The sequence below is a fragment of the Rutilus rutilus genome (genome assembly GCF_951802725.1).
Source record: "Rutilus rutilus genome assembly, chromosome: 9".
In the NCBI taxonomy this organism is placed as follows: domain Eukaryota; kingdom Metazoa; phylum Chordata; class Actinopteri; order Cypriniformes; family Leuciscidae; genus Rutilus; species Rutilus rutilus.
The window spans coordinates 37,882,822-37,908,911 of NC_140223.1; the positions used below are offsets into that span (position 1 = coordinate 37,882,822).

The window sequence follows — 26,090 nt, forward strand, 5'->3', positions numbered from 1 at the left end:
TTCTACTGACTATAAATAACTTGGCAACTACAAGTCAACTTATTCTACTAACCCGAACCCTAACCATAACCTATCAGTCTACTGACAGTCTACTAATACTCTAATGAGAGTTAGTTGACGTGTAGTTGCAAAGTTACTTATAGTTAGTAGAATGTCTAAAGTGGACTATCGACATAAAGTGTAGAAGCGAAGATTACCTGCAGGTGTGAGCGGACGATGCACTTGCCCTTGGTGAAGTCGAAGTTCCTCCTCATGAGGAAGTAGAGCAGCGCAGCAGCTTCGGTCTGTGTGGAGCTGGAGCGATGACTGCAACACTTCAGGATCTCGTAACACAGGCTGCCACACATATCCGCTTTTCCCTGGAAGAACGTGGACGGGAACTGAAGAGGAAGAGCAGGTGAAGAAGAGGCCGAGATCAGCACAGAGATCCACGGGGTGTTCTCTCAGCTAGTTCAGGTGCGTTTGATTAGGAATGTTTATAAAGTACATTTAGATATGAAGATACATTTCCAGAAGCAGGATTGAGCACCACGGGTTCAAACCTACAATGTTTGTCTGCTAAATGTGATCAGTTTTACTTTCTGTACTATCAGGGTCCCAAATGTAGTTTTTGCCAGACATGCCAATGTTTTAAAATAAATAGCCTATTTCTGACAGGTCATGAAGCTTTATTCAGCATTATTTTTATTTAAAGCACATGTGTGACCCGTGCTGGCAAAAGGAATGGAAATGCGCACTGGATAATTTCGAGCTACAAGCAAAACAAGTGAAAAATGTTTTCACAAAAATAAGTTCATTAAGCCCTTGTCTAATGATCCCAATGCTCCATATAGCAATTACACATCTAAAAGTGTCTTTATTTGTGTGTTTTCTGAGAGGAGTACCTTTCCTTTGTCCATGAAAAACGATCTTACTCAAGCTAACTGACAGATCCGAAGCGTGTGCACAAAGACAGCGGGCGATCCCGATATACACACATTCACGCAAGCATTATCTGTGAACGTTTTGGTTAACTGTTGGGGAAAAACATCTGGGGCCGTATTCACAAAGAATTTTAAGGCTAAAAGTAGCTCCTAACTGGCGAATTTAGGAGCAACTCCTGAAAATAATGGGCGTGTCACTCGTTACTTTAGGACTCCTAATTTTTTTGACTAAGAGTAATTCACGAAGCATTTTAGCCCTAAAAGTAGCACCTAAGCCTGGGACAGCTTAAAAGAAGTCGAGAGGACTCCTAACTCACTAAGACCTATTCACAAACCGCTTTTTGTGGCATTTCACGTTGCGATGTTTTGAAATGCGTATGCGGCGGCTACAGGAGCTTCCAATCGCGAGGGAACAATTTTGCATTGTAGGCATAACTAGGGCTGCAATAACGCCACCAACAACAACCAAAACTAGGCTACTCATTGCATGTAAACTAATTGTAACATTTCATTGTGAATCAAATTAAAATGTTCTTCTCTTTGCAAACGTAGGCAGAGGCATATAGTGACAGATTAATTCAATAATGTTGCAAAGATATTGCATCAATCCATATGTTTCATTAGGCTACTAGGCTATTTGTTTTGCCTTACTGTTTATTCATTTAGGCTATTTATTCAGTTATTCATCATCTTCCGTCCTTCGCACTACTTGTGTAGCGCACGCATTCTCAGACCTGTCACCTGTCACTCATCATCGTAGGGGAGGGGTTTGGAATCATTCCCGCGTTACAGTCATCAACCAATCAAGGTGGTCACTTCAGTCAAGCTCGTGCATGAGTAATGACGTCATCCATAGCAACGAAGACTCACTCTTAGTTTAGGAGTTGTCATTTTTCTTTACTAAGAGTAGGTCTGAAAAGCGTTGTGAATAACTTTTAAGAGAAAACTCCTAGCTAAAATCTTTTAGTGCGATTTAGGAGTACTCCTAGTGGTAAGATAAAATGCTTTGTGAATACGGCCCCTGATGTGTAACATTATATTAGATCCGTGCGTTACAGTATAGGTCTTATATAGGCTTCTGTTTCATTAATGTTATCAAACAATTGTGGTATCATGGACATTTTTTTATATATACTTTTTTTTCCTATAGATATTTAGGAAATATTTGGTTTTGCCAAATTTGATGGTATCACCAGGGATTTAAGTTATGGTTGCTAGGTGATTTTGTTTTGAAACCTTCAGAAAACTTTAACTTGATTTTTCTCAAAACTCACTTTGCTGACTCTATCAACTTCAAACACCTCAGTCATTTTTTGTCTCAGTCAACATTTTTGAAGTTTTTTTTTAATAGAGAATGGCAATAGAACAATAACTCATGTTTGAAAATGTTCTCATTGCGACTCATTTTGCCAGCATGGGTCACATATATTTTTTTTCTTATGACAACGCTGCACATTTCAGATGTCTCTCTTTCCAGGACCAGGATTGGCCCTCATATGCCAGATGCCAGTCTCTGTCTCACTGTAAAACCATAAAACATGAAATTATTTTGTCTCTGCTATTTTCGATGTTGTGGCTAAATGCAAGGAATATTTCATATATGCATCTCCACAAAAAGCTTCTGGGGAAAAACACTTTAAGCATCCTAAATAAACTTGCAAAGGTAAAGATGTTAGAAGTTGCACCACGATTCATGACTGTTAAACATTAGTAGGTTTTGGTCCACTAAAAAGTCCACTTTAAATACATCGGATGACCAGAGGTGAACTCAATAATTACAAAATCAGGCAGAAAATGGGCAAATTCGGTTATTGCACTGCGAAAAGGGGGTGTCACATGAAGGGTTGCTCCAAATGAAGCTGCGGTCACACTAGAGTTTGAGCATACAGCATTTCTACAGACTCTGCAATGGTTGTCCTATAACGTCACACTCTGTGGTGCCTTTAAAAAAATATTTAAAATATAATACATAAAAAATGTAAATCCACTACAATCCTGCAGATTTAAATTTTGCTTCTTTTAATTCAGTTTTAATTCAAGAGGTCACGGCGTGCTGTGTTCATTTTCCACTGGTCACAAGTCTTCTTGTGAAATGAATTTGCAGGTTGGAGTTCACTAAAACTTGAACTTTGGATTGAAGCGAAATACACATGAGCTTGTATACATGTAAATAGAATAATTCCTTTTGATGTGATAACTTACGTTTACATTTAGAAGCTTCCTTCAATTGTCCTAAATTGCTACACTATGGGACACAATTGCTTAACTTTAAGTGCTCTGCCCTTTCAGAGTGAGCAGGGCACAGAAATGCTCTACTTTACAATTGTAATGCACCCAATAGTTCCTTGTATCTGGCAAATTTTGTTTGTATAAATAAATCACCGGATCTGAATATATATGCAGAGAAAGGGTTCAACCTTCTGAATGAAGAGGCGCAGGGCAGTGAAAACGTGTCTGAGGGTGGTGGTGGACTGGTTGATCTGGAAGAACAGCAGGTACGTGTCAAACACTTTCTTCATCAAAGAGTTTTGCCCTTCATCGTGCTGGAGCTGTTTCTGTAGAAGAAGAGAAGGAGCAGAAGTTAGTCATCTTAGAGGAAACACACGCAATGTCTTTACAATCAGATAAACAGTCACAGAATGGCTGCATCACATATTGAATGTTTCCTAAATAGTATTTGCATTGATTATACTGGCAAACACGACTGTGAATTTTGAACACTTAATAGAATAGTTTCGCAATCCATCACATTGCAAGTAGGACAGTGTTAAGACATTTAGTAGCATCTGTAATTTATATCAAAATTGACATTGAACATAAGTTAATGTTGGCATATGCAGCTTGACATAATCTTGAGTCATTATTTCATAAAAACGGTAAGCTGTGAAGTAATTTTGTTTGGAACTATTATTGTTGGGAAAGTATTTGAAGTACTTTTGTCCACCCGATCAAAGTCAGTGCAGGTAAGCAGTTTGTTGTCAAGTGAGAAGAAAAAGATATAATGGAGAAAACATATTTAGACAGTCATCATTTTTTAAATCCTTCTTTTAATATCTGACTAAAGAAGGGCACATTTTGTGACTGAAAAAACTATTTGATATTCATTATTCCAAAAAAAGAAAAAAGAAAAATATGTTGGAAACATTTAGTACTTTCAATTTTTAAGTATTTATTTAAATGTTACATCACCTGGCAATTGTATAGTCTTAAAATAAAATTGTAGAAAATGTACATTTTATTTTAAATTTAAATTGCCCTGTATTTAAAAATATTTCACAAAGATTTTCTCCTCTTTATCATCTTAGACATCTTCACTTGTCATTGATCCATATGGAAATAATTTAATATTTTAATATAATTTCTTCCTGTGTTCCTCTTTGTGCACACATATTGACATATTGAGTATTTTTTGACAATTTTTTATTTATTTAAATAAATAAACATGCTTTTCTTACTTAGTATTTTTGTCTTGTTTCCAGTCCAAATATAAAAAAATTCTTAAATCAAGAAGCAGAGAAGTAAAATGACATAAGATATTATATCTTGTTTTCAAAAATCAAAGCTAAGCGAGGTTTGGCTTGGTTTCCATTTGAATATGATTATTTTTCTTACCCCATTGGCAGATAATCTTGCTTGTTTTAAGCAAAAAAACTCACTTAATTGTTGAATATTGTTGAAAATAAAGTTTTTTTTCTTCTTTAGAAAACAAGATATAATATCATGTCATTTTACTTATCTAATAAATGCTTCGTGATTTAAGAATTTTTAGACAATTGGACTGGAAACAAGACAAAAATACTAAGTAAGAATTATTATTATTTTTTTAATGTTCAGAGTGTATTTTGGGATGTCATTAAAGGTTATGTCTATACCTTGTGATGATGAACAAACAGGTCCAGAACGTCCAGCACGGTCAGGGCTACTTCAGTAGAAAGGTTAGCCTCGATGTCTGTAGGGTTGACGCTTTCTCCGTCAGGAGCATTACCATCTAAACACACATTACAGTTGTTTAAATTTCTCATGAAATCTGAAAACCTCACTTTAAAAACATGTCCAGATCATATGTATTGCCATCCACTCTGAGCAGTATTATGTTAAAAAGTATTATGTTAAAAAAATATTCATGGCTCAATAAATGATCAATTCCATGATTCAAAGTCGACCATATGTATCTGAAACACACAGCAGAATGGCTGTTCAGTGGTTCAGGTGTATTGAGTGTTTTGTACCTGTCTCCATCATATGCAGCAGTTTGGGGTTTGTGAGGGCGTTCTTCCCCCTGATGATGGGCATGGTCTGGGAGCGCGCGTGTCTGTGCCCATCCGGAGCGGACACAATCCTGGGAACAACAGCATTCAGGGTTAAACAGAGGAGTGACAGTAACAGCAATTACAGAATCTAGACTTGTCATGACAATAGCAGAGAAAAAAATATAATTTCTCCCTCTATTTCTACACTTTCTTGGCTGTTTCTTTCAGTGTTTACAAGAGTATCTTGAAAATTTGGCTCTTAGTAAACTGTGAATACCTGTGCATTTTTTAAACATTTTAGCTAAAAATTAAACACTAAATAGCCATTCACTTTCTCTGCAACAACACGGAAATATGGAGTATATCAGGAGGTGAATGAGAGGGGCTCGCTGGATACAGACACACATGATTCCCACACTGAAGACATCTGTGAAAAGACATGATGAACTATGATATTTACACAGGACGGAACCACTTTACATGAAGTGTCTTTAAGTACTATGTACTAACATTTAAAGGAATCATAATTCACTTATTTTCTATATATAAAGCTGGATATATATAATATCCAACTTTATTCGCAAACATGAAGTACACTCACACAAAAAACTATATATAATATATAACAAATCCCCACTGCCTGATTGTTTTTATTTAGTCAGAAAATGCAACTATATTATTGCCCAGCTCTTTATATAAAGTTGGATATATGTGTGTCTCAACCAGTTGAGACACACATATATCCAACTTTATTGGATATAGTCACATATATCCAACTTAATATCTTTATGCCTTATATTCACATTTAGCAGAGATAATATAGTTTACATTTTGTGACGATAAGTGATATTATCTCTGCTAAATGTGAATATAAGGCATAAAGATATTAAGATATTATAAACACTAACTTCATGATTTTCTGTAAAGCTGCTTTGAAACAATGTGTATTGTGAAAAGAGTTATGTAAATAAATTTGATTTGACTTGACTTACTGCGTACATACTGTACGTTTACTTATGATTGCAATTGATAATGTAATTATTACGTAGTAACTATAATTACACTCCTGACCTCAACCCCTTAACCAACCCTTAAACCTAACCATATCACGAAACCGTTCCCTAACCTTACCCGTATCCCACCTCAGAAGCAGCAAAGGTCAAGTTCATTTTTTGACGTGTTACATAGTTAAAGACACCTAATATAAAGTGGGACCCACACGGACAAATGCTTTGTGAATGTGTGGCTACTGTATGTGTGAGGATGTTATAATCAGGATTAAAATCCTTTAGTTAAGAAATGCAATTATTAGTCCTATGCATTGCACACATCATGTTAAGTGATTTTGGGGAGCTCAGTGTAGACCGGTTAGGTGTTTACCATTGGGGTAGGAGCCCTGAAGACTGGTAGGACACGTTAGACCCCTTCAGGGTGCCATTGTTCTGTGTGGCCTGAGCCAGCTTAACCGCGGCCGCTAGCTTCCTGCGCACACAACCAGCCAATCAGAGCAGGGTTAATGCCAACCTTCATCCCAAAACCATCCTGCTCACGCCATTATAGACAGAAAATCAAAGCCAAGCGTAGGGGAGTGTTTAAGAGCAGGAGAAGTTTGTATTGTGATATTAACTGGCAAATGTTAAACGTCTCATGCTGGTTTTTGATAGCAGTCTAGAGATTGCTGAATGACTATCTGTGTCTTACAGTGAGAATGTGAGTTTATGTGTGGAAGCCAGACAGAGGAAAACATGGAAACAGAGAGTGTGATGAGGGAGACGTGTAAGATTAAACATGATATAACAATGGAAATAGCAAGTAGGCAAACTCAACACAAACACAGATAAAATAGTGTGAATCAATTTCGTTCATGAGAACAAGGTCAGACACTATAGGCTACTACTCACTCATACTACAGCAGTCATTATATAGTAATAAGCAATATTTCCTATGGTTTACATTTCAGACACCTAAGCAAACATATTCCTCATATCAGAGCTGTCCAGCATTCACACAAAAAGTGGTTACATCATGCAGTTGTAACTTTATGGTGCTCTTATTGTTTGATTTGGCCTTTGATGTAAGTGATTTAGTGATCATGGTCACACTTTAGTTTAGGGTTCAATTCTCACTATTAACTAAGTATTAACTATGACTTTTACCTCAATAAACTCAGAATTACTGCTTATTAAAAGATAGTGAGGTTGTTTTTAAGTTCAGGTGTTGGATAGGATTAAGGGATGTAGAATATAGTCATGCAGAATAAGGCATGTGCTTTATAAGTACTAATAAACAGCCAATATAACATGCATGCTAATAAACAGCATCATTTTTTGACTGATCATGTTATGCTAGGATCAGGTTACAAAAGTGACATTTGTTAATTTTTCCAATTAAACTTCAGTTTTAAAAACAGTCATGCATAAAATATGAAGTTAAAATATAAAACTTATAGTAGCAAACAACTTGGAAGCATAAAAGAGAGTGACTTCTTCAAAAATGTGTTTTGTTACTGAATATTATTTCAAAGAACAAAGGATGAGAAGAAAAACAGTCATCGCAGTCTGTGCACATATATACACAATCATTGACAGAAAGAAGAGAAAAGAAAAGATGACTCCTACATTCATGTAGATTTACTGCAGCACACGTAAAACACTTCTGGTCGAGGAGAGATCTTACCTGGCAATGTGGCGCTTTCCAAGGAACCGGAAGTGTTGGAGACATAGTCTGTTTAAAAGAGAAATACGTAAAACAGCGGAAACACACAGTGACTTCTCTTCCATTCCTTTATTGGTCTTTATGAATAGAGTCACTTACTCCAGGATATTGAAGAAATCACTGATCTCCTGGGGAATCGCTCGATGCCAGTATGAAACCATCACCTCTGCAACACCGAGAGCAAATCATCCTCAGAACATTATGAAATATGTCACAGGCCATTACAGTATGAGATTTGAATATGTGCAATAGACATCATCTATCAAGGTTTGGTGTTTCAAGAGTCTCACCCTCTGAAATGGTCTTCATAATGTGCAGGAAGCATATGAGCAGACTTCTGGTCTCCGCTTGATCCAGTTTGTCAAAGCGTGAACCAAATCCAATTAGAGACTGGGGCCTGGCAACCTGAAAACAGCGATCACAGTCACTCTATTGTTACAATAGTCAGAGTCAAAGTTCACATCACGAAACTCTAGATGGGAAGGCTGATCATTCTCTATAGGGCACAGATGATTGGTTCCCTCTGTATCAGCAGCCAATGAGCTGCTCAACCTTCAAATATTTGGTCAGCATTTGCTGTAGCAGTTGCAGAGCGCTTTCAGAAACCCTCCACCTTCCCCAGCTCCACCTGTATACATCTGCTACTGTAAGTCATGTATGCTGTATTGTACAGCAGCAACATGTCTTTCTTGCAGCGTGTCGTGTGAGTATTGGCAGTAGCAAGTGCCGTACTTTTCATTCTGCTGGTTAGACTACAACCCGTAACTCGGTGATCTCAGCCAGGGCCATGCAGCCCATGCCGGAATAAAGAATAAAGAAATGAATGTCATATTTAGACTGTTTTATGTTACACGTGTGACTATAACCACGATAAGATCATTTTGAATTCCTAGGCAAAACTTCAGACAACATAATTTATTGGAAACATTATCAGAAGTCAAGTCTGCCGGGACTAGGTGTTATAAATACAGGAGCAATTCCTCAAAAAAGTAAAATACACATACATGCCTATTAATTGATGTTGATGTAAGGATAATAGATAAGATTTTGCAGTATCTTAGCTGATACGTTTCTGGGGTTGTCAGAAGCAGAAGTCGTCATAGTTGTGCAAACTTCTATAGCGATGAACAGATACAACCATAAATATAATTTTTACCTCCCCATTTGCCCTAATAGCAAAAGAAGAAATCAGTGGTAATAGTTTTTCTATGACTTTCCAAAGAAGATTGATTATGTTGGTCAGAAGAGAGAAAGAAAATCTGCGATCCCTCTCTCAGCTGTTGTATTAGAAACACATGAGCAGTGTTAACCAGTTTCTGTCATTTACTGCCAGGGTAATAAAACACAAAGTATAGTGTTATGGATTTATATACAATTTTTGTACAAATGAAAATAAAACTTAGCTAGATTTACGATGTTAATAACTGTGGAAACACGTCACCACAGTCTGTGAAAAGGCTCCATTGATTTGGAGAAAACGCAGTGAAGTGTCTGGCTCATGTTCAGAGCACCTGGTGCACGATTAAAACATACTTGCATTATAACCAACCCTTCTCTGTACTTCGTTTGTTTGAAGATAAACCAGGTCTTTGCTTTTCTAAGACCAGATCATATTTTGATTCATAATATTCATATTTGACTCATAATACATATGATTCATTTTAATAAAGGTGAATAAAATACTTTTCATATGACTATATGTAAATTAAATTAAATTGTTTACTGAATTAACGCTAAAATGACATTGGCCAAAACATTTAATTTTCAAAACCATCATTAGAAACTCTACGGGTGGACTATAAAACGTGCAAAACTTGTCCCTTTACAGCGGCTCGTCACCGAGCAAATCCGTTGTTGTTTTAGCACTCCCTTAAGTGCGAATACAGACCTTTTCGGGGTTTCTGACCGACATTAAAGGGTTCAACATTTGAGGGTTCTGCCCCAGTGCTCCTGCACACTCACAGATACCATTTTTGCATGTTTCTGACATTGTAATTACACCTAATATAGATGAATCAGTGACAGACTCTGCAAAAAAGTCATGTAGTTACTCACCTTTTCACATCCATCCATCTTCTCACTGTTGCGGTCACTGTTGCTGGGGTTCGACTCGATGCTGATGAGAGAACCTCTGGAGTCTGCATTATTAGCTGTTGATACGGCCAACGAAGAAAAGGCTGGGAAAGCAAAATGGATACATATGAGAGAGGAACTTTGAATTAAAGGATGTTCATTTAAAAAAAAAAAAAAAACATGTTTGTTTTTGAACATGAAACACAGGTCGAACACAGTCTAACAGCATCACTACACCTGTAATGGAGTTGAGTACTTCCTTGGAGAAGGACGCATCCATTGAGTTCCCGTGGCGTAAGACATGGGTCACCTGACCTGCTAAACCTACACCGACATTGAGATCATCTCTGGAACCCTGTGAAAGAAATCTTATTACTGAACAATCACCGCAGGGACATTATTGTGTGGAATGGGTAAATTAAAGTAAATTTAATTTAATTCTGATTAATGGATTATGTGTATAAAATCTGGGCTGTGAAAGGACAGGTACATTTTGGATTTTGGTTATGGATTTGTAGGACAGTGTCAAAATTGTACTCAAGAATTTGCCCAAAATTGACTTAAATGTGAAAAAAAAAAAAAAAAGTTAAAAGCTTTTTACACTGTATCTCTGGTTAGGAGAGTAACCAGGCGAGTGTGAGGTGAACATAGGTGAGTGGGCTGTGTGTATATAGGCCTCCTGTCATGCTGATTGGTCATTTACAAAAACTATGATCCACAAAAAAACCCTACAAGCAGTAATTATACAAACATTATGCAAAGCACTCACATTGGAAACTACTACAGATATTTGATTGAAATAGCAATGAAAAAACAACACAGCTGGCACACTAGGAGCGACAGTGTGAATGGAATTTAAATTAAATTCATTATTACATTCATTGAAGCAGCTGTGCTTTCAAACATAATAAAAGTGTTTTGGCACAATCCTTTGTTTTGTTGCGCTTCCTCATAAGAAGTCCCATACCGCAATGGGGAATTTTGCCCCCTTTTTTTGCATTGTATTTTGGAGTGAAATTGATTATTTGGTGTGAATAATATCATATATAATAAATAACACTCAAGTATAGTACAGGAATGAAGTACAATTACTCAAGCACTTTCCAGTCCTGTTTAGACTTCAGATCTTGTTCAAATTATTTCAGTTATTGATTAAAAAAACAACAATGCTTCCATTTGATGTTTTTCAATTATATTTGTATTGATGAATATCCTCAGCATGTGTACCTGGTCACTAGCCGTCAGGCAGATTGGAAACAGATCTCTGAGGAAAAAGCGAGGCATGTTGTCAAGGATCAGACCATAAAGAGGCAGGTACAGCGAGGCTATCCGTGCCTGTTTCTCCTACACACACACACACACAGTATACACAAGTTAAAAACCATTCACAGAAATGGTGCACAACAACTCTATATTTTAAGTAGGGCTGCACGATATTGAAGAAAAATGCGATAACTCATTAAATAATGCGATATTCGATATGATAATGCTTAAAGTGTGTAAAATAAACTTAAATAATCTTTAAAATATATTTAAAATGATATAACCTACACAAGTGTTTCACATTCTTTTTGTGACAAGAATACAACTTCTGAAAGTGAACAGCAGTGTTTTACTGTAGTATAAGAAGTAAGTGTAAATTCAACATCAGTGTAAACCACAGGGTTTAGGGGTTCAGGTTATCCTACATGGTTTATTTAACAACAGAAACTGAATAATCAAATGTAAAAATAAAACACTGCTTAGTTTTCACTGTATGAATTATACTGATTCTTATTAAAAGCTACAAAAGTTATTCAGCCAAGAGCAGAGAGTGATTTTCTCTTTGTCTTTTGTTCATGACCCCAGTTATTGCAAGCCGTTGCGATATGCATACTGCGATATATACATTTGCGAAATTTAGATCATTTCGATATATTGTGCAGCCCTAATTTGAAGTGCTATCATTGTCAAAACTCACCTTTGCGGCATAACGAGAGTCCAGTGAATGTTTAGCCATGAGGTTCTTCAGGCAGGACAGGGCGAGGTGTCTCAGGTCTTGCTCGTCTTGCAGAGCGAGCCCCAGCTCTCGCAACAACAGTCCTGTGAGGAAATGTTTCCTGCAGAACTCTTCTGTCAAACTATACTCTGGAAAGCCCACTGAGAGGTAAGACAGAGAGAGAAAACACAACATTGTTAACGATTGTCCCCTTCTTAAATTCACCCAAAAATTAAACATCTGTCATAATTTACACACCCTCAAGTTGTTCCAAACACATAAGACTTTGTTCATCAATTAAATCTGAGAGATTTCTGTCCCTCTGTCGACAGCTACCGCTTAGAAAAGTTCATAAAGAGATCGTAAAACTAATCCAACTGAATTAAGTGGTTTAGTCCAAATTTTCTGAAGAGACACAGTCACTTTATATGAAGAACAGACTTAATTTAGGCTTTTATCCACATGTAAACATTGATCAGCAAACATAAACAGCGAACATGCTTGAGCTTCCGTTTACCACAACTGATGTGTGATTTAATGAAAGCCTAATTTAAATCTGTTCATCATATAAAGCAATCGTGTCTCTTCAGGAGATTTGGACTAAACCGCTCGATTCATATGGATTCGTTTTACGATCTCTTTATGAACTTTTTGAAGCGTCAAAGTGGTAGTTACGTAGCTGTCTATGGAGGAACAGAAAGCTCTCAGATTTCATTAAAAATATCTTCATTTGTGTTCTGAAGATGAATGAAAGTCTTATGGGTTTGAAACGACATGAGGGTGAGGAAATGACGACAGAACTTTCATTTTGCCAAATATGTCATGATGATAAAATTCACATGCCGTTCACATCTGTGGACTGAAGGCAGAGGTTTCTCATTAAAAGCAATGGCATTCCTAGTTAGTCACAATATAGATGTCATGAGGTACTTTTAGCATCTTAAGGGTCAGATTTAGTAAACAGGGCAAATTAGAATAAGAGAAAAAACTTCCTGATGGGAGTGTACAGTTCTGCGCGTGATCTACTGACGACGCGCAAATTAAAGAACACAAGACACAGCCGGATCATTTCCATAATGGCCAACACGATCTACCAACAGCAGCGCAAATTAGTGTCTGGTTTAAGACGTGCTTTGTTTGGGAGGTAAATAATGGCGCAAACACCAGTACATTGACGAGCGCAAACCTTAGTTAATCACCTTGCGTGATTCATTTAAATACTCTCCTCCCATACATTTTGCTTCTGAAAGGGAAACTCCTACAAATGCATATGCAATAAGATCAGCCGCAAAAACAACTGTCCATAACTTTTCAGAGCTAATTTTTCACTGCGCGTCTTTAGTAAATCTTGACAGTAGTTGTTTTAAAGCCAAAAGAGGGTTTGCGCTTACTCAAACTATTAGTAAATCTGGCCCTAAAAGTGTGACACGCAAGGCGCTTGACCATGCTTCGGTTTTTGACACCTTTGGAGCGAGAATGGGTTGGATTTTCTTAACAATCAGACTGGTTTAACTTTTTTATTATTGGTTTTTAGCATTGTTTTTTATTTATTTTATGTTTAATTATATCAAGTTCAATAAAATACATGTAATAGTTACCCTGAGCACTTTGGGTTTCCAGTGATTCCTTGTCTGATAGAGAGAAACGAGACAGAGAGAATGTTAGGTGGGGTCTACAGTATGTTCATTAGAACTAAGATGAGCATGAAGTTATGTGAATGAGACACGAAGAGGTGGAGATTTTGCTGCTCTCTGACCTGTGATTCGTGCAGACGGGATGGGAAGACTCAGAGGGACACAGTGCTCATAGTTACACACTTCTCTTATGAACTCAAACTTCAGCTCAAACAGCGCCTAGAAAAACAACATTCGCACCCAAAAACATCCACACACAAAGCAGTTCTTTAGTGATAATCTTCGCAATAGAGACAGTCAATGAATTAAACAGCCAAGCAAAAACACACATAAATAATACATAAATAGATGTCAGTCGTTGCATAACAAAAGTTCTTTCTTTTTCTTTCTTTTAATGCGTCAATGCTAAAGCTGTGCTCACACTAGACTTTGTATTGAGCCAAGAGGTCAGTCTGTCATGTTCAGAAGCTCTATTGGTCACATATCCTCTTGCATTACAACTTCGCAGATCATTGTTCACCAAACTTTTGTTTGCAGATGTGAAACTTCATCACATGAGTTTGCGTTTACATGCATTTGAATGGAAGTCAATGGAGCACAAAGTGTATTGTCACTGCGGTGAGAATGTGTAAAAGTTCGGGTACCTTGTTGTCACTGGCTGTGATCATGTTTATGTAGTTGCTGATCAGTTTAAAGGTGAAACCTCTGTCCATGAATGTGAAGCACCGCTGAAGAAGGGAAAAACGCATATTTAAATTAAAATTGATTGTAGCGACAATAGCAAATTAATTACAAGTTTATAACAAACCGTTATGAAAATGTAGGCTCTCTACAAGGACCAATAAGCTGTCCAATTTCAAATGCAACAACCCACATAGCAACATTGTGTCGGCCCAGATCCGGCCCACATCTGGCACACGTGGAAAGATGATCTGGCCCACATGCAGCGTGGAATTACGGCACTTGGGTGGGCCACTCCTGTTTGCCAAATCTGGGCCACAAGCAGGCCATAGCAATGCCACATGTCAGCCAAGAGCAAATAAATAAACCAGAACTGGACCTTATCTGAGCCACAAAATCTGTGTATATTAAATATGAAGTCATCTCAGCCTGTTAACAAAAAGAATCACTGAAAGAAAGAAGAGAACAGAAAAAAGAGACGAGCAGAAACACAAGAACTACAACTGACTTCAGACACAGCCTCAGATGAAATCAACTGAAGAGAAAAGAAGACATTAAATCTGTGAAGATCTCAGCAGAGGAGGATTAAACAACTCCACAAACAGCATTACCAGCTTCACTTATTACTAACCAGACTGACTTTATTTCTGTCACACGTCTACAGAAGTTTTTATAGAGAATTGACAGAGGTTTAACTCTAATGTGTTTTATTTGAAGTCACCATAACAGTGATTAGTGTTTCCATTAGTTGGGCTCTTAACTCGTATTATATCTTTGATCTTTTTTGGCCGCTGTGACAGTGTGTTTGTCAAACACATTTGCAGCAGCAAAGAAAGCTAAAGTGAAACGAGATCAGGTGATGATGGTTTTATAATCATCATGAAATAACCTGATTCACTGAGGTAATTTGAATCTAACAATTGTGTTGTACCAATAATATATTCTCATTACAAACCCTGTGTTACTGCAGCGTGAGGTCCAGCAATATTATAACAATCAGTTAGAAGATTTTAACAAACATGAGCACGAAAAATTACTGTTCGATGACAAACACGGACATCAATAATCAACGTATGAATCTCAACAATGGTGACAATCTAAAGTACCTTGCTGCAATGCATGCTGGGTACCATCATTGTACAAAACTCCCAGCATGCATTGCAACATGAATAAATTATGCAGCTGAATTGTCCTATTATTTTAATTCTAAATATGTGCTTTTATTTTTTGCTGTTGTTTTTTTTGTGACATTTAGTAGCTTTTCAGTGATGTTATGAATTAATCTGTTTATCTAAAAAAATATATATATATTGTCACCCTTGTTGAGATTCATGTGCTGATTTTTTATATCTCTGTGTGTCACCGTGGATTCATTTTTCATGTTTGTTAAAATCTTCTAACTGATTGTTATAATATTGCTGGACCCCACGCTGCAGTAACACAGGGTTTGTAATGAGAATATATTATTGGTACAACACAGTTGTTAGATTCAAATTACCTCAGTGAATCAGTCTATTTCATGATGATTATAAAACCATTAACAGGAAACCATCATCACCTGATCTCGTTTCACTTTAGCGTTCTTTGCTGCTGCAAATGTGTTTGAAAATCACACTGTCACAGTGGCCAAAAAAGACTAATGCTATAATAAGAGTTAAGAGCCCAACTAATGGAAACACTAATCACTGTTATGGTGACTTCAAATGAAACACATTAGATTTAAACACCTGTTAATTCTCAATAAAACCTTCTGTAGACGTGTGACAGAAATAAAGTCAGTCTGGTTAGTAATAAGTGAAGCTGGTAATGCTGTTTGTGGAGTTGTTTAATCCTCCTCTGCTGAGATCTTCACAGATTTAATGTCTTCTTTTCTCTTCAGTTGATTTCATCTGAGGCTGTGGCTGAAGTCAGTTGTAGTTCTTGTGTTTCTGCTCGTCTCTTTTTTCTGTTCTCTTCTTTCTTTCAGTGATTCTTTTTGTTAACAGGCTGAGATGACTTCATATTTAATATACACAGATTTTGTGGCTCAGATAAGGTCCAGTTCTGGTTTATTTCTTTGCTATTGGCTGACATGTGGCATTGCTATGGCCTGCTTGTGGCCCAGATCTGGCAAACAGGAATGAGCTGCCCAAATCCCATCATTCCACGCTGCATGTGGGCCAGATCATCTTTCCACGTGTGCCAGATGTGGGCCGGATCTGGGCCGACACAATGTTGCTATGTGGGAACAGTACACATCACACACAGAATCAATGAACATACATATCTAGTTCGTAATGAGTTCTGCATCTTCTAACTGAATCATGTACTTTATTTGAATCTTTGCCGTCCTGACCTTCACAAAAGCCGCTATGGCCATATTAGCGCTGCGTGTCTCCTCTGCAAACTCTTTATGCTTCCAGAAGATGTGATCGGACATGGTCATGATCAGGGTCTCCAATCGACTTTGGAAAGTTCCAGGAAATCGTTGCGGTCGAGGAAGCTGAGCAAAACACATTTTATTACACATTTCTTATAAAACACAAGTTTGACTGAGTAAAAGACACAGAAGCAGTTGTGAGTATTCAGGAAGTGTACAGTATGTCTTTTGATTTTAATAAGTCGATACACAATGCATGCTGGGATTCATGATTTTAATACTATGGTGGCTCCCAGCATGCATTGCGGCATGAAGCATGTCACCATGGTTGAGATTCATATGCTGATTCTTGATGTCTGTGTGTGTGTCAAAATAAATGTTTCCCTTATAATGTATTTTAAAATCAGAATTCAGAATGTCTGATCTGCTGCAAGAAAGTTTTGCTGGTAAAATATGAATAAAAAAAATAAATAAATGTTGGTCAGAAATAAGATTAGTGATTTATTTGAATTTATGAAGCTGAAAACTTGATCAACTTTTTTTGTTGTTGTTTCTTAGCAACAGATTATGTGTTTTGCTAAACACTGTTACAAAGACCACAAACTCACACAAAAAGCCAAGAGTCAAATTGCTCAACCAAAGGAAACGCTCATCACCAAAATGGTGATGACCAAATGATTTCCAAATAGACAAAACATTTTTGAATTGGCTCAACTACAAAAGATTTGTTACAGAATAGTTGCACCTCTCCAAAAAACAAATAATGTCAAGTTGACTCAACTAAACGTTATTTTGCTTATTTTCAGTTCGTATAACTGTTATTTACAAAAAGTTGTTGTTCAAGCTTAATTTTTTTACAGTGTAACTGAACACCACAAGGTCAAATAAAAAAACAATGACTCTATGATTTCATGAAGAACCTGTAACATCCACAGAATCTTACCATAGCATAAAAGTTTGAGGAAGTATATGTTAATTTAAAGATGTTACTGTTAAGATATATTGTTTTCACGTCAGTTACACTTCAGTACTCCTCTTCTGCACGGATGAATCTGATGATTTAATGGATGCACACGTTTATCTGTGATCACTATATCAGAGCGGATCTGACTAGCCACACAAAGAGTTACTTATAGTGAGAAGAAAGCCTACAACTTCCTGTCAAATTAAACCAAGAGTGTTGAATATAAATCATTATTTTAGGCTTACCGTAGCCTACCATCAAAATTAGAAGATGAAAGAAAACGAGCAGATGCTTTAAGTGTGAGTTCATGTCTGCTGACTCAATATTTACCTTCAGCTTAGCTGAGTCCAGCAGATGCTGAGCCATCGACTTCACTATGATCTCTAGAAAGAACCACGAGAACTGCAGAGAACCAAACAGATGTCAAAGGACAAGATTAGAAAAGGTCCATCACTTCTCTAAAAGAGAAATGGTCACGTTAGCTCACCTTAAGGACATTTCGAATGACCGACTGTTCGTTGCTCTTCAGGTCAGAGGTCATTCCCTTGGCCAACTCTTCGTGAACAGTTCTGAAGCCACATGCTTCAGTCTTAAAGACAAACTGGATAAACAAAAGAGAAATACATTTGACACAAGACACTGTGAGGACATGGCATCATCAGTCTAATCAGTCAGTCATCATTTTCAACACTTGATCAAAAGTAATAAGCAGCTTTTCCACCGTTGCGCCGAACGGCTTAAGAATGGTAATGAACGGTTCCAGTTGTTTTTTCACTCGACAAGAACGTTCTCCAAATATTCAGTGTTGGTTCTGGGAACGTAAAAAATGTCCAGTTTTCCTGGCGTTAGAGTAACATGTTTTAAAAGGGATGATGTTCTTGATGCTTGAAGGTATTGATGTGTTAAAGATCGTTTGTAACACCATCGTTGCATTTCAGAATACATAACACCTTCATTGTTAACTTTGTTTAAAACTTGTTTTGTGTTGTTTATGCACTCACAGACATCAACTATCAGCATATGAAACACAACAATGGTGAAATGCTTTATGCCAGCATATGAAACACACGAAACACGCCTCCCAGCATACATTGTGGCATGAATAAATTATGCAGCTGAATTATTGATAATTGTGACCATTGTTGAGGTTTGTATGATGAGTGTTGATGTCTAAGTGTGTCTCAACATCTTATCTTACACAATTCACTTCAGTGTTACAAATGATGTTTATCAATTTGGTTGACTTTATTACTTAATTCTCTAAAATAAGCTTAAATTTTAATAAGCAAAAATACACAAAAAGCAGTTGCTTAACAAAAGTCAAGGGTCAAGAGCCCAACTTAAGGCAAACTCTGATCACCAAGATGGTAACGTCAAATGAAACAATCATTCATCAACATCTAAACCTCTGTTAGTTCTCAATAAGAACTTCTGTAGACGTCTGACAGAAATAAAGTCAGTCTGGTTAGTAATAAGTGAAGCTGGTAATGCTGTTTGTGGAGTTGTTTAATCCTCCTCTGCTGAGATCTTCAGAGATTTAATGTCTTCTTTTCTCTTCAGTTGATTTCATTTGAGACTGTGGCTGAAGAAAGTTGTAGTTTGTGTTCTTATTTCTCTTTCTTTCAGTGCTTGTTCACAGCAGGTGTTTGAATGATTGAAAGAATGTTTCAGGAACATCATACTAACCTTTCAATAACATTCTATTAACATTCAGGAAACTGGACATTTTAATGTTCTAGGAATGTTCCAAATCAACGTTCCTAGAATGTTTAATTGTTAATTAAAATTAAGTTGAAAGAACGTTTGAGGAACATCATACCTTCAAAAACACGTTCCTCTAACGTCAAGAAAACTGGACACTTTTTAAGTTCCCAGAACCAACACTGAATATTTGGAGAACGTTCTTATAACAAAACTCTGTTAGCTGGGCTTTCTTATCGGCTGGTCCAGATCGGCACGGAATGGAACGGTTAAGCAAAGAGAATGGTTTGGCCCAACGGTGGAAGAGCGTATTTTCTCACAATTACCAGTTTACATCTGGCAATTCTGACATTTTATCTTAGAAACGTGTGATATAAAGTGGCAATTGCTTGTTATAAAGTCCGAATTGTGAGATAAAAATTCACAATTGCGAGAAATAAACTAATTTTTCTCATAAATGCATGTTTATATCTCGCATTTCTGACTTCATAACACGAGATTGGGAGATATTCAGTCAGAATTGCATAAAATAAAGTCGCAGTTGCTTGTTATAAAGTCAGAATTGTGAGATATAAACTCGCAATTCCGAGGGAAAAAGTCAGTCTTTTTTTCCCTTAGAATTGGACTTTGTAACTTGAGAAAATCTGTTATAAAGTCAGAATTGCGAGATATAAACTCGCAATTGTGTGTTATAAAGTTAGAATTGCAAGTTTATTTCTTGCAATTGTTAGTTTATATCACGCAATTCTGAGTTTAAAACACACAATTGCAACTTTATATCACACAATTCTGACTTTAAATCTCGCAATTGTGAGTTAAAAAGTCGCAATTGTCTTTTAAAATGTTTTATTCTGTGGCGGAAACAAGCTTCCATTGGTTATTGTCTCGTCAACAAGTCACAAAATTTGTGGTATAATTTAAGGCAATGTTGAATCATTCTGCCTGTAAAACTGTGGTTTTGGCCTGGAAAAAACCTGTTGTTCACGAACCAGGAACTGTCCATATCTCACACATTTATCTACACCTATGCTTGTCTTGATCTAGTACTTGGAAGTAGCTGAGACATGCGTGAGTGAAATGATACATTGCGCAATATGTTTGTGACATACGTACCTTTATGTAAGAGTGCAAATAGTGGTCCATGTTCTCCTCATGACACTTAGCTAAGATGTGGACCAGGACCCTGATGGATACGATGTAAGGTTAAAGTGAGAATCAAATCTGACAGCTGTGTCGATATATTGTGTTCAGAAGAGTCAGTGATGGGTTTCTGTACCTGGTGGTGCTGGCGGTCACTTCATCACTGTCGTTTTGGGTAAGCACTTTGAAGAGCTGGTTGAAGAGAACAGGAAGGAAGCGAATAACCACATGAATCTTCTCCATACTCAGGAGGCCCTGAGAAGACAAAAAAAAGAAGAGTTGACAGAAAAATACGGCCTTATTCCTCTTAAAATAGCGAAGGGTTATTTTACTGACATTACTCAAACATACAGGATGAGTATTAGTTTCACAATAGTTACATATAATTCGAAACATTGGAAATTTGTATTTTGATTTCACTTCATAAAAAAAACAGTCTACAGTTTGCAATAATATGCATGCATAATGAAGCCATTTGATGTTCATTCATCAATATCAGAGGAAACCAAGATATCTGCTCATCAAAGGCTGAAGTGAATGGCACTTCCTACGGCACATGATAATCATGTTTAGCTTGTTGCATTATTATAGTATACAGTATACTGTAATGCAGTTATAACAGCATACAGTTTCCTAGTGTGTATTCTGATGCTCATTCATACAGCAATGGTTACTAATATGCAAACATTGATGTAAATACATCAATTCTACACACCTCAATCAATAAGGTCTAATTTAACAATGTCCATCCTCCACAGAAAACAAACAGAGTGAAATGGCAAAACACAACATATGTCTGTATTTCTAAAGAGCCGGCAAACCTGTCAGTCTCTGGATCATAAGTTTATGTATTTAGGTGTAATCATGGCACAGTTCTTGACTAATGTTCAAACCCTGGGTAAGGCCCTGGAGACACTTACTTTAAGGCAGTTGAGGAAGTTTGAGGTAGGAGGTTGAGAGAGGTCCACCTCTCGTTTCTGGCACTGCTGGAAGAAGCGGTTTAGATGGGGGTCCTGCAAAAGTGTCCGTGGGAAATGTTAGATCATAAACATATCAACAAGCTGGCAGTACATTTTCATCTGAGACTGTGGCTCTGTTCAACCTGAGTATAAACTGTAGAAAGCACCACAGTGGACACTTTGAAGATCTGCTTCCCCCCATCGACCAACTTCACATCGGAGCCATTCTGCACAGAAACATGGAGAAATATTAGATATCATATATATTTGTCTGTGAAAATCCCTCGTCATATCATGTGCGAATCGTCATTATTTATCTTTGGGACTATACTTTGCAAGACATTAAGTTGTGAAGATTATTTTGTTCCCTGGTTCACACAGCTACTGCTTATCATCATTTGTTTCTATGTAACCTTCATTATCTCTGTGCGTCTTCTTCCTTTCTGTAGACATCTGATGGCAATCCGATAGCAATCTTCCGTTCAATGGCAAGTGCTATTTTAAGAATATTCACGAGTTGGATGTACTTTGTACATGTTAGTTAGCATGAAGGCCTTTGTTTAGTTCGTGTTTGTCTTCACGGATTCGTGTATATTCTGGGTTCTGGTTTATGTGACATATAAAACTATTTATCTTAGCAAAACCATAGACTTATCTTCCCTCTACATTCACCATAATCATAATCACACTTACATCTCTATTTCTCTATTTTCTTAACTAATTGTTTATTTGCGTTTCTGGATTCTTGTGCTCACTTTGGTGGATGAAGAATCTTTAATGTGTAGATATCCACCAGGCAAAGTGCAGGAGACTGGAATGCTGAAATCCTGAGAGGAAACACGGCCGTCCTTCAGGAGAGGCAACCACGCATAACCCACTGTAACATAAAACCAACATACAGTACACACAAACACACTGTCAGAGCACTGCAGCATTTCAACATGCACAGCATAGGATCATTGGGCTTGATGTGCATCTTTGACCTGGAGTTTCAAGAGCCTCTTTCTTCTTAGAGCTGGTCTTGGCATTGATGTCACAGGTCACATGATAGAAGGAGAAGAGTAAATGGTGTTTCTCATGAAGATGTGTGGGCAGCTCAATCTTGACCTGATCAGACATATCACAACACATGTTAAAGTACCATATCTAAACGTAACAGTGCTGACCCACAACGCTTCTGAAGCACATTTTGAAGATTTTGCAAACAACCTCATCATAAAAATCTGGGTTCTGTGAATGGTGCAGAACTGTGGAACAGGCAGACGTGGTGAAAACTGGACCTCCTGGCTTTCCGTAGATGCACTGTGGAAATTGATGTAGAACATTTTAGATTCACGAGTCAAATTCTAAAGCAGATGCTGATGGAAAGTGATGGAAATATTGTGTTATGTAACCTTAAGTGGCTTTGCATGTTCTTCATCAGAGCTTCTGAACTCCACGTAAACTGCGATGTTCCGAGCCTATCGAATAAAAAAGGAGCATAGCGTGACTACACACTGCATGTCGAACGAACAAAGAGTAGAAAACTGTGAAGAACACAACTGAATCCTTGGTTACACTGTAAGCAATTCCAGCATTTTCAGTTGCTCCTCAGGGACATCACCCATTCAGAAGTTAAAACTTAATGGTGGAGTAAAATATTTGCGCCAGTATTGCACCAGTAAAAATGAGTTTCGTCGTAACTATGTATAAGCTAAATATTTACAGAAGCCTCCAATCAGGAGTGTCGTTTACAATAAAATAGCAGACCGATTAAATTAGATGACCTCATGTTTTCCACAGACAGACTTCGTCCACTAGTCAATTATGATGTTGCTGACATTTACACTCATTTACTTTTTTATTTAGAGAGGAATAGCTTAGCGATCTTACCAATCTAAACACAGCACTTTTCCTCCGAATATGCCTACACTGTAAAAAATTATATAATCAATGTTATGACAAATATTTTTACATTGGTTTAACTCATCAAAATAAGTTAAGTAATTTTCAGTGTTTTTTTTTATACATCTTGTTTTTTTTTTATATATCTTGTTATACAAGATTCAACTCATACATTTTTTTAAAAAAGTCAGTTTAATGTAATTTACGTTGAAATGACTTAAACATCGAAGTTGATTGTACTTAAAAGTAAAAAAAAGAAAGAAACAATGTACTTCCCTACTATATAGTAGGCAAAAAACAGTATGTGGAATGAGTAGTATGTCCAAATTCACAGTATTCATAAAACAATAGGTAAAAACTACCCAGCTGACTTTCTTATACATTTTAATCTTAATTCTTTAATTTGAAATTAAACAAAGTGTGCAGTCGATGGGACACTTTACTCTCCCATTAAGGCCATGGGAGAGGAGTTGTGAATGGCAGTAAGTCACATGACAATGACACCATGGCGGATATTGTACAGATTTCATTCATACTACGTACATTCACAACCCAGGATCATTGGAAAAACGTGCCTGTGGCGACATGTCTATATTACATTGCTTCTTGCAAGTGTCATATTTTCAGTGAGTGGCACTAAAAGGTTTTGTATAGGTTTATTAGAAATAGATGAACATCAATCTGCCAACTGTTATTGCGTTGGTTGTTGTGTGTATCGTGACAGTTTGAAAAAGAAATGTATGACGAGTGGTGCTAAAAGGTTAATCGTGTTTGAAAATAATGTAGCACCTGCACTAAACCCTACACTTAACCTAAACGACAGTGTTAACAAAAGCAAACTGGAGATAAAAACACATTTACTGAAGGAAAATGCCATTTTAGCTTGCCTCTACAAGTCTTTCAGCTCTTTAATCGTGACTCATTTTTTCGGGGCCTCAAACCCAAGAGCTCTGCATCACAAGTGCTGTACCAGGTGAGCTGCCGGGCAAGTTTACTAGCTCAGGAAAGCCACACATATTGTGTTGTGTTGTGTCCACTATTTTCTCACCTTTGCAAAACTCTTTTGGCTGTCATACTTGAGGTGTTTGGGGTAGATATAGATGTGATTCTTGTAGACTCTGTAAGGTTGGGCAAACTTCGATGAGTCCTGCAGGAACTCGTCTACCTCCACCGTAGGAGCATGAAGGCCACAGTCCTCAAACGGCCTCAGAGCAACATATGAGGATGTCACGCAATCTGAGAAACGTGTGTGGAGGTGAGTGTGTGGGTACACAACAGCAGACAAGTATACAATACAACAGTTATGAGTACAATTAGATTTTTGCTTCAGTTCAGCTCTAAATGTGAGGATGTTTGTAGTTTTAGTGGAACGTACTGGGGCATTCCATGGGAACGCAGTCCACATTTATTTCAAGGTTTCCAGGGATGGTCTGGAGTTTACTGGCCTTCTCTGCCCTGTAAACAATGCTTCATTTTACTGAGGTTATTAATTATAACATGTTATTTGTGCGTGTGTCTAAAGAGTCTGTACCTCCTGTACTCTGTGATGAGTTTGATGAGATCTTCTGTGGAAATCTTGTTGCTTTCCTGTTTGAAGAGAGGAGAGAAGCGACATTCCCTGTCCACTGTGCCCTGGTTGTCCTTAAACACTGACCTGGAATATACAGAAGGAAGAAATGTTATGACTGAAATGATTTTAAACGAAATAAACTGTTAATAGTGTAAGAGCTGGTTCGCATTAAGTGTTTCCGCAGTTTTTATTTGTTCTGCCAATGCTGAAGCACCAGGGCATGGAAAAGAAGCTCCCATTGGGATGCACTTACCTTACAGACCAGGCAAAAGGCATTCGGTACTTTCCAAGTTTGCTACAGAATTGCTTATTGGATTTCAACATCTTTTGGACAGTCTAGAACAAGCAGAGAAGATTTGATTTCAATGTATTTGTCTATTAACTCCCAAGCCAAAACTCCACTAACTACAACTTAGATAATATATTAGTGCTTAAATCAAAATTCTGTGTATTTAGACGACACATATAAAAATGTCTAAATGCCATTACATTCATGATATTTAGTGACAACCAACCGCCATTTGCAAACAACTGCAATTGTGCTTTTCTAATCTCTTATGTTTTATCAATGACTTTTAACCAACTACTGTTATAGTGATTTTAATGGATACAGCCAGTTCTCCTCAAGTTCACACAGGTGTCCTACTGTAGCAGAGTAACCACAAGTGTAGTTAATCAAATACGGAGATGTTTCACAATTTGTGTTCATTTTGAGCTGTATATTAATTGTTTTTATAATTGTGATCATATCAAAGTACTTTTTTGAGATGTTTTGCTTTTAAAATGTGCGTGTTGCATCTTCTCTTAAAATAAATTCTACTGGTTTGATATTATTTTATCTAATGCAATTGACATTCAGACATTTTTAAGTGAGCCTTCAGACAGGGGACATTAGTGATACTTGTTACCCTTTTTAAACATAACATTGGAAATAAACTAACGCACAAAGAAAGCACCTCACCTATTCCCCATGAACATGCACTTAAATACTTAGTCTTTGACATACTTCAAATACGACCAACAAATAAGATTAAATTATATTTTAAAATAATAATTATACATGAATGCTTTTATTCAAAGCCACTTACAACAGAAAAATATCTAAATGAAATACCTTGCTGGAATCTGTGTTTTTAATGTAGGGTTCTGTACCACTGGAAATATTTCCCATCAAAACTTTCTCCACCCGTGCCACCATCACAATGTCTGTGTGTGGATTCGTAACGGAAAAAATTGCCTGCAGGAATGATCAAACATGT

At 37.1% G+C, this 26,090-nt stretch overlaps 1 protein-coding gene across 2 annotated transcripts in view; it reads right to left on the bottom strand.

Annotated features, from left to right (window-relative positions):
- dock10 (dedicator of cytokinesis 10) overlaps positions 1-26,090 on the bottom strand; it is a 124,858-nt gene that overhangs the window by 15,664 nt on the left and 83,104 nt on the right. For both annotated transcript variants that reach the window (XM_084419797.1, XM_084419798.1), the window contains exons 13-43: positions 25,946-26,068; positions 25,085-25,167; positions 24,793-24,915; positions 24,637-24,716; positions 24,310-24,497; positions 22,772-22,837; positions 22,587-22,679; positions 22,361-22,484; positions 22,133-22,254; positions 21,521-21,604; positions 21,339-21,431; positions 20,555-20,673; positions 20,392-20,461; positions 18,065-18,178; positions 17,908-17,979; positions 16,590-16,736; positions 14,218-14,301; positions 13,696-13,792; positions 13,538-13,570; positions 11,922-12,100; positions 11,189-11,305; positions 10,199-10,316; positions 9,944-10,065; positions 8,179-8,293; positions 7,988-8,054; positions 7,850-7,897; positions 6,554-6,655; positions 5,153-5,262; positions 4,796-4,911; positions 3,341-3,478; positions 198-380 (exon numbers count right to left, since the gene is read on the bottom strand). In XM_084419797.1, coding sequence (XP_084275923.1) covers positions 198-380; positions 3,341-3,478; positions 4,796-4,911; positions 5,153-5,262; positions 6,554-6,655; positions 7,850-7,897; positions 7,988-8,054; positions 8,179-8,293; positions 9,944-10,065; positions 10,199-10,316; positions 11,189-11,305; positions 11,922-12,100; positions 13,538-13,570; positions 13,696-13,792; positions 14,218-14,301; positions 16,590-16,736; positions 17,908-17,979; positions 18,065-18,178; positions 20,392-20,461; positions 20,555-20,673; positions 21,339-21,431; positions 21,521-21,604; positions 22,133-22,254; positions 22,361-22,484; positions 22,587-22,679; positions 22,772-22,837; positions 24,310-24,497; positions 24,637-24,716; positions 24,793-24,915; positions 25,085-25,167; positions 25,946-26,068 — 3,330 coding nt within the window. The remainder of the gene's footprint in view (positions 1-197; positions 381-3,340; positions 3,479-4,795; positions 4,912-5,152; positions 5,263-6,553; positions 6,656-7,849; positions 7,898-7,987; positions 8,055-8,178; positions 8,294-9,943; positions 10,066-10,198; positions 10,317-11,188; positions 11,306-11,921; positions 12,101-13,537; positions 13,571-13,695; positions 13,793-14,217; positions 14,302-16,589; positions 16,737-17,907; positions 17,980-18,064; positions 18,179-20,391; positions 20,462-20,554; positions 20,674-21,338; positions 21,432-21,520; positions 21,605-22,132; positions 22,255-22,360; positions 22,485-22,586; positions 22,680-22,771; positions 22,838-24,309; positions 24,498-24,636; positions 24,717-24,792; positions 24,916-25,084; positions 25,168-25,945; positions 26,069-26,090) is intronic.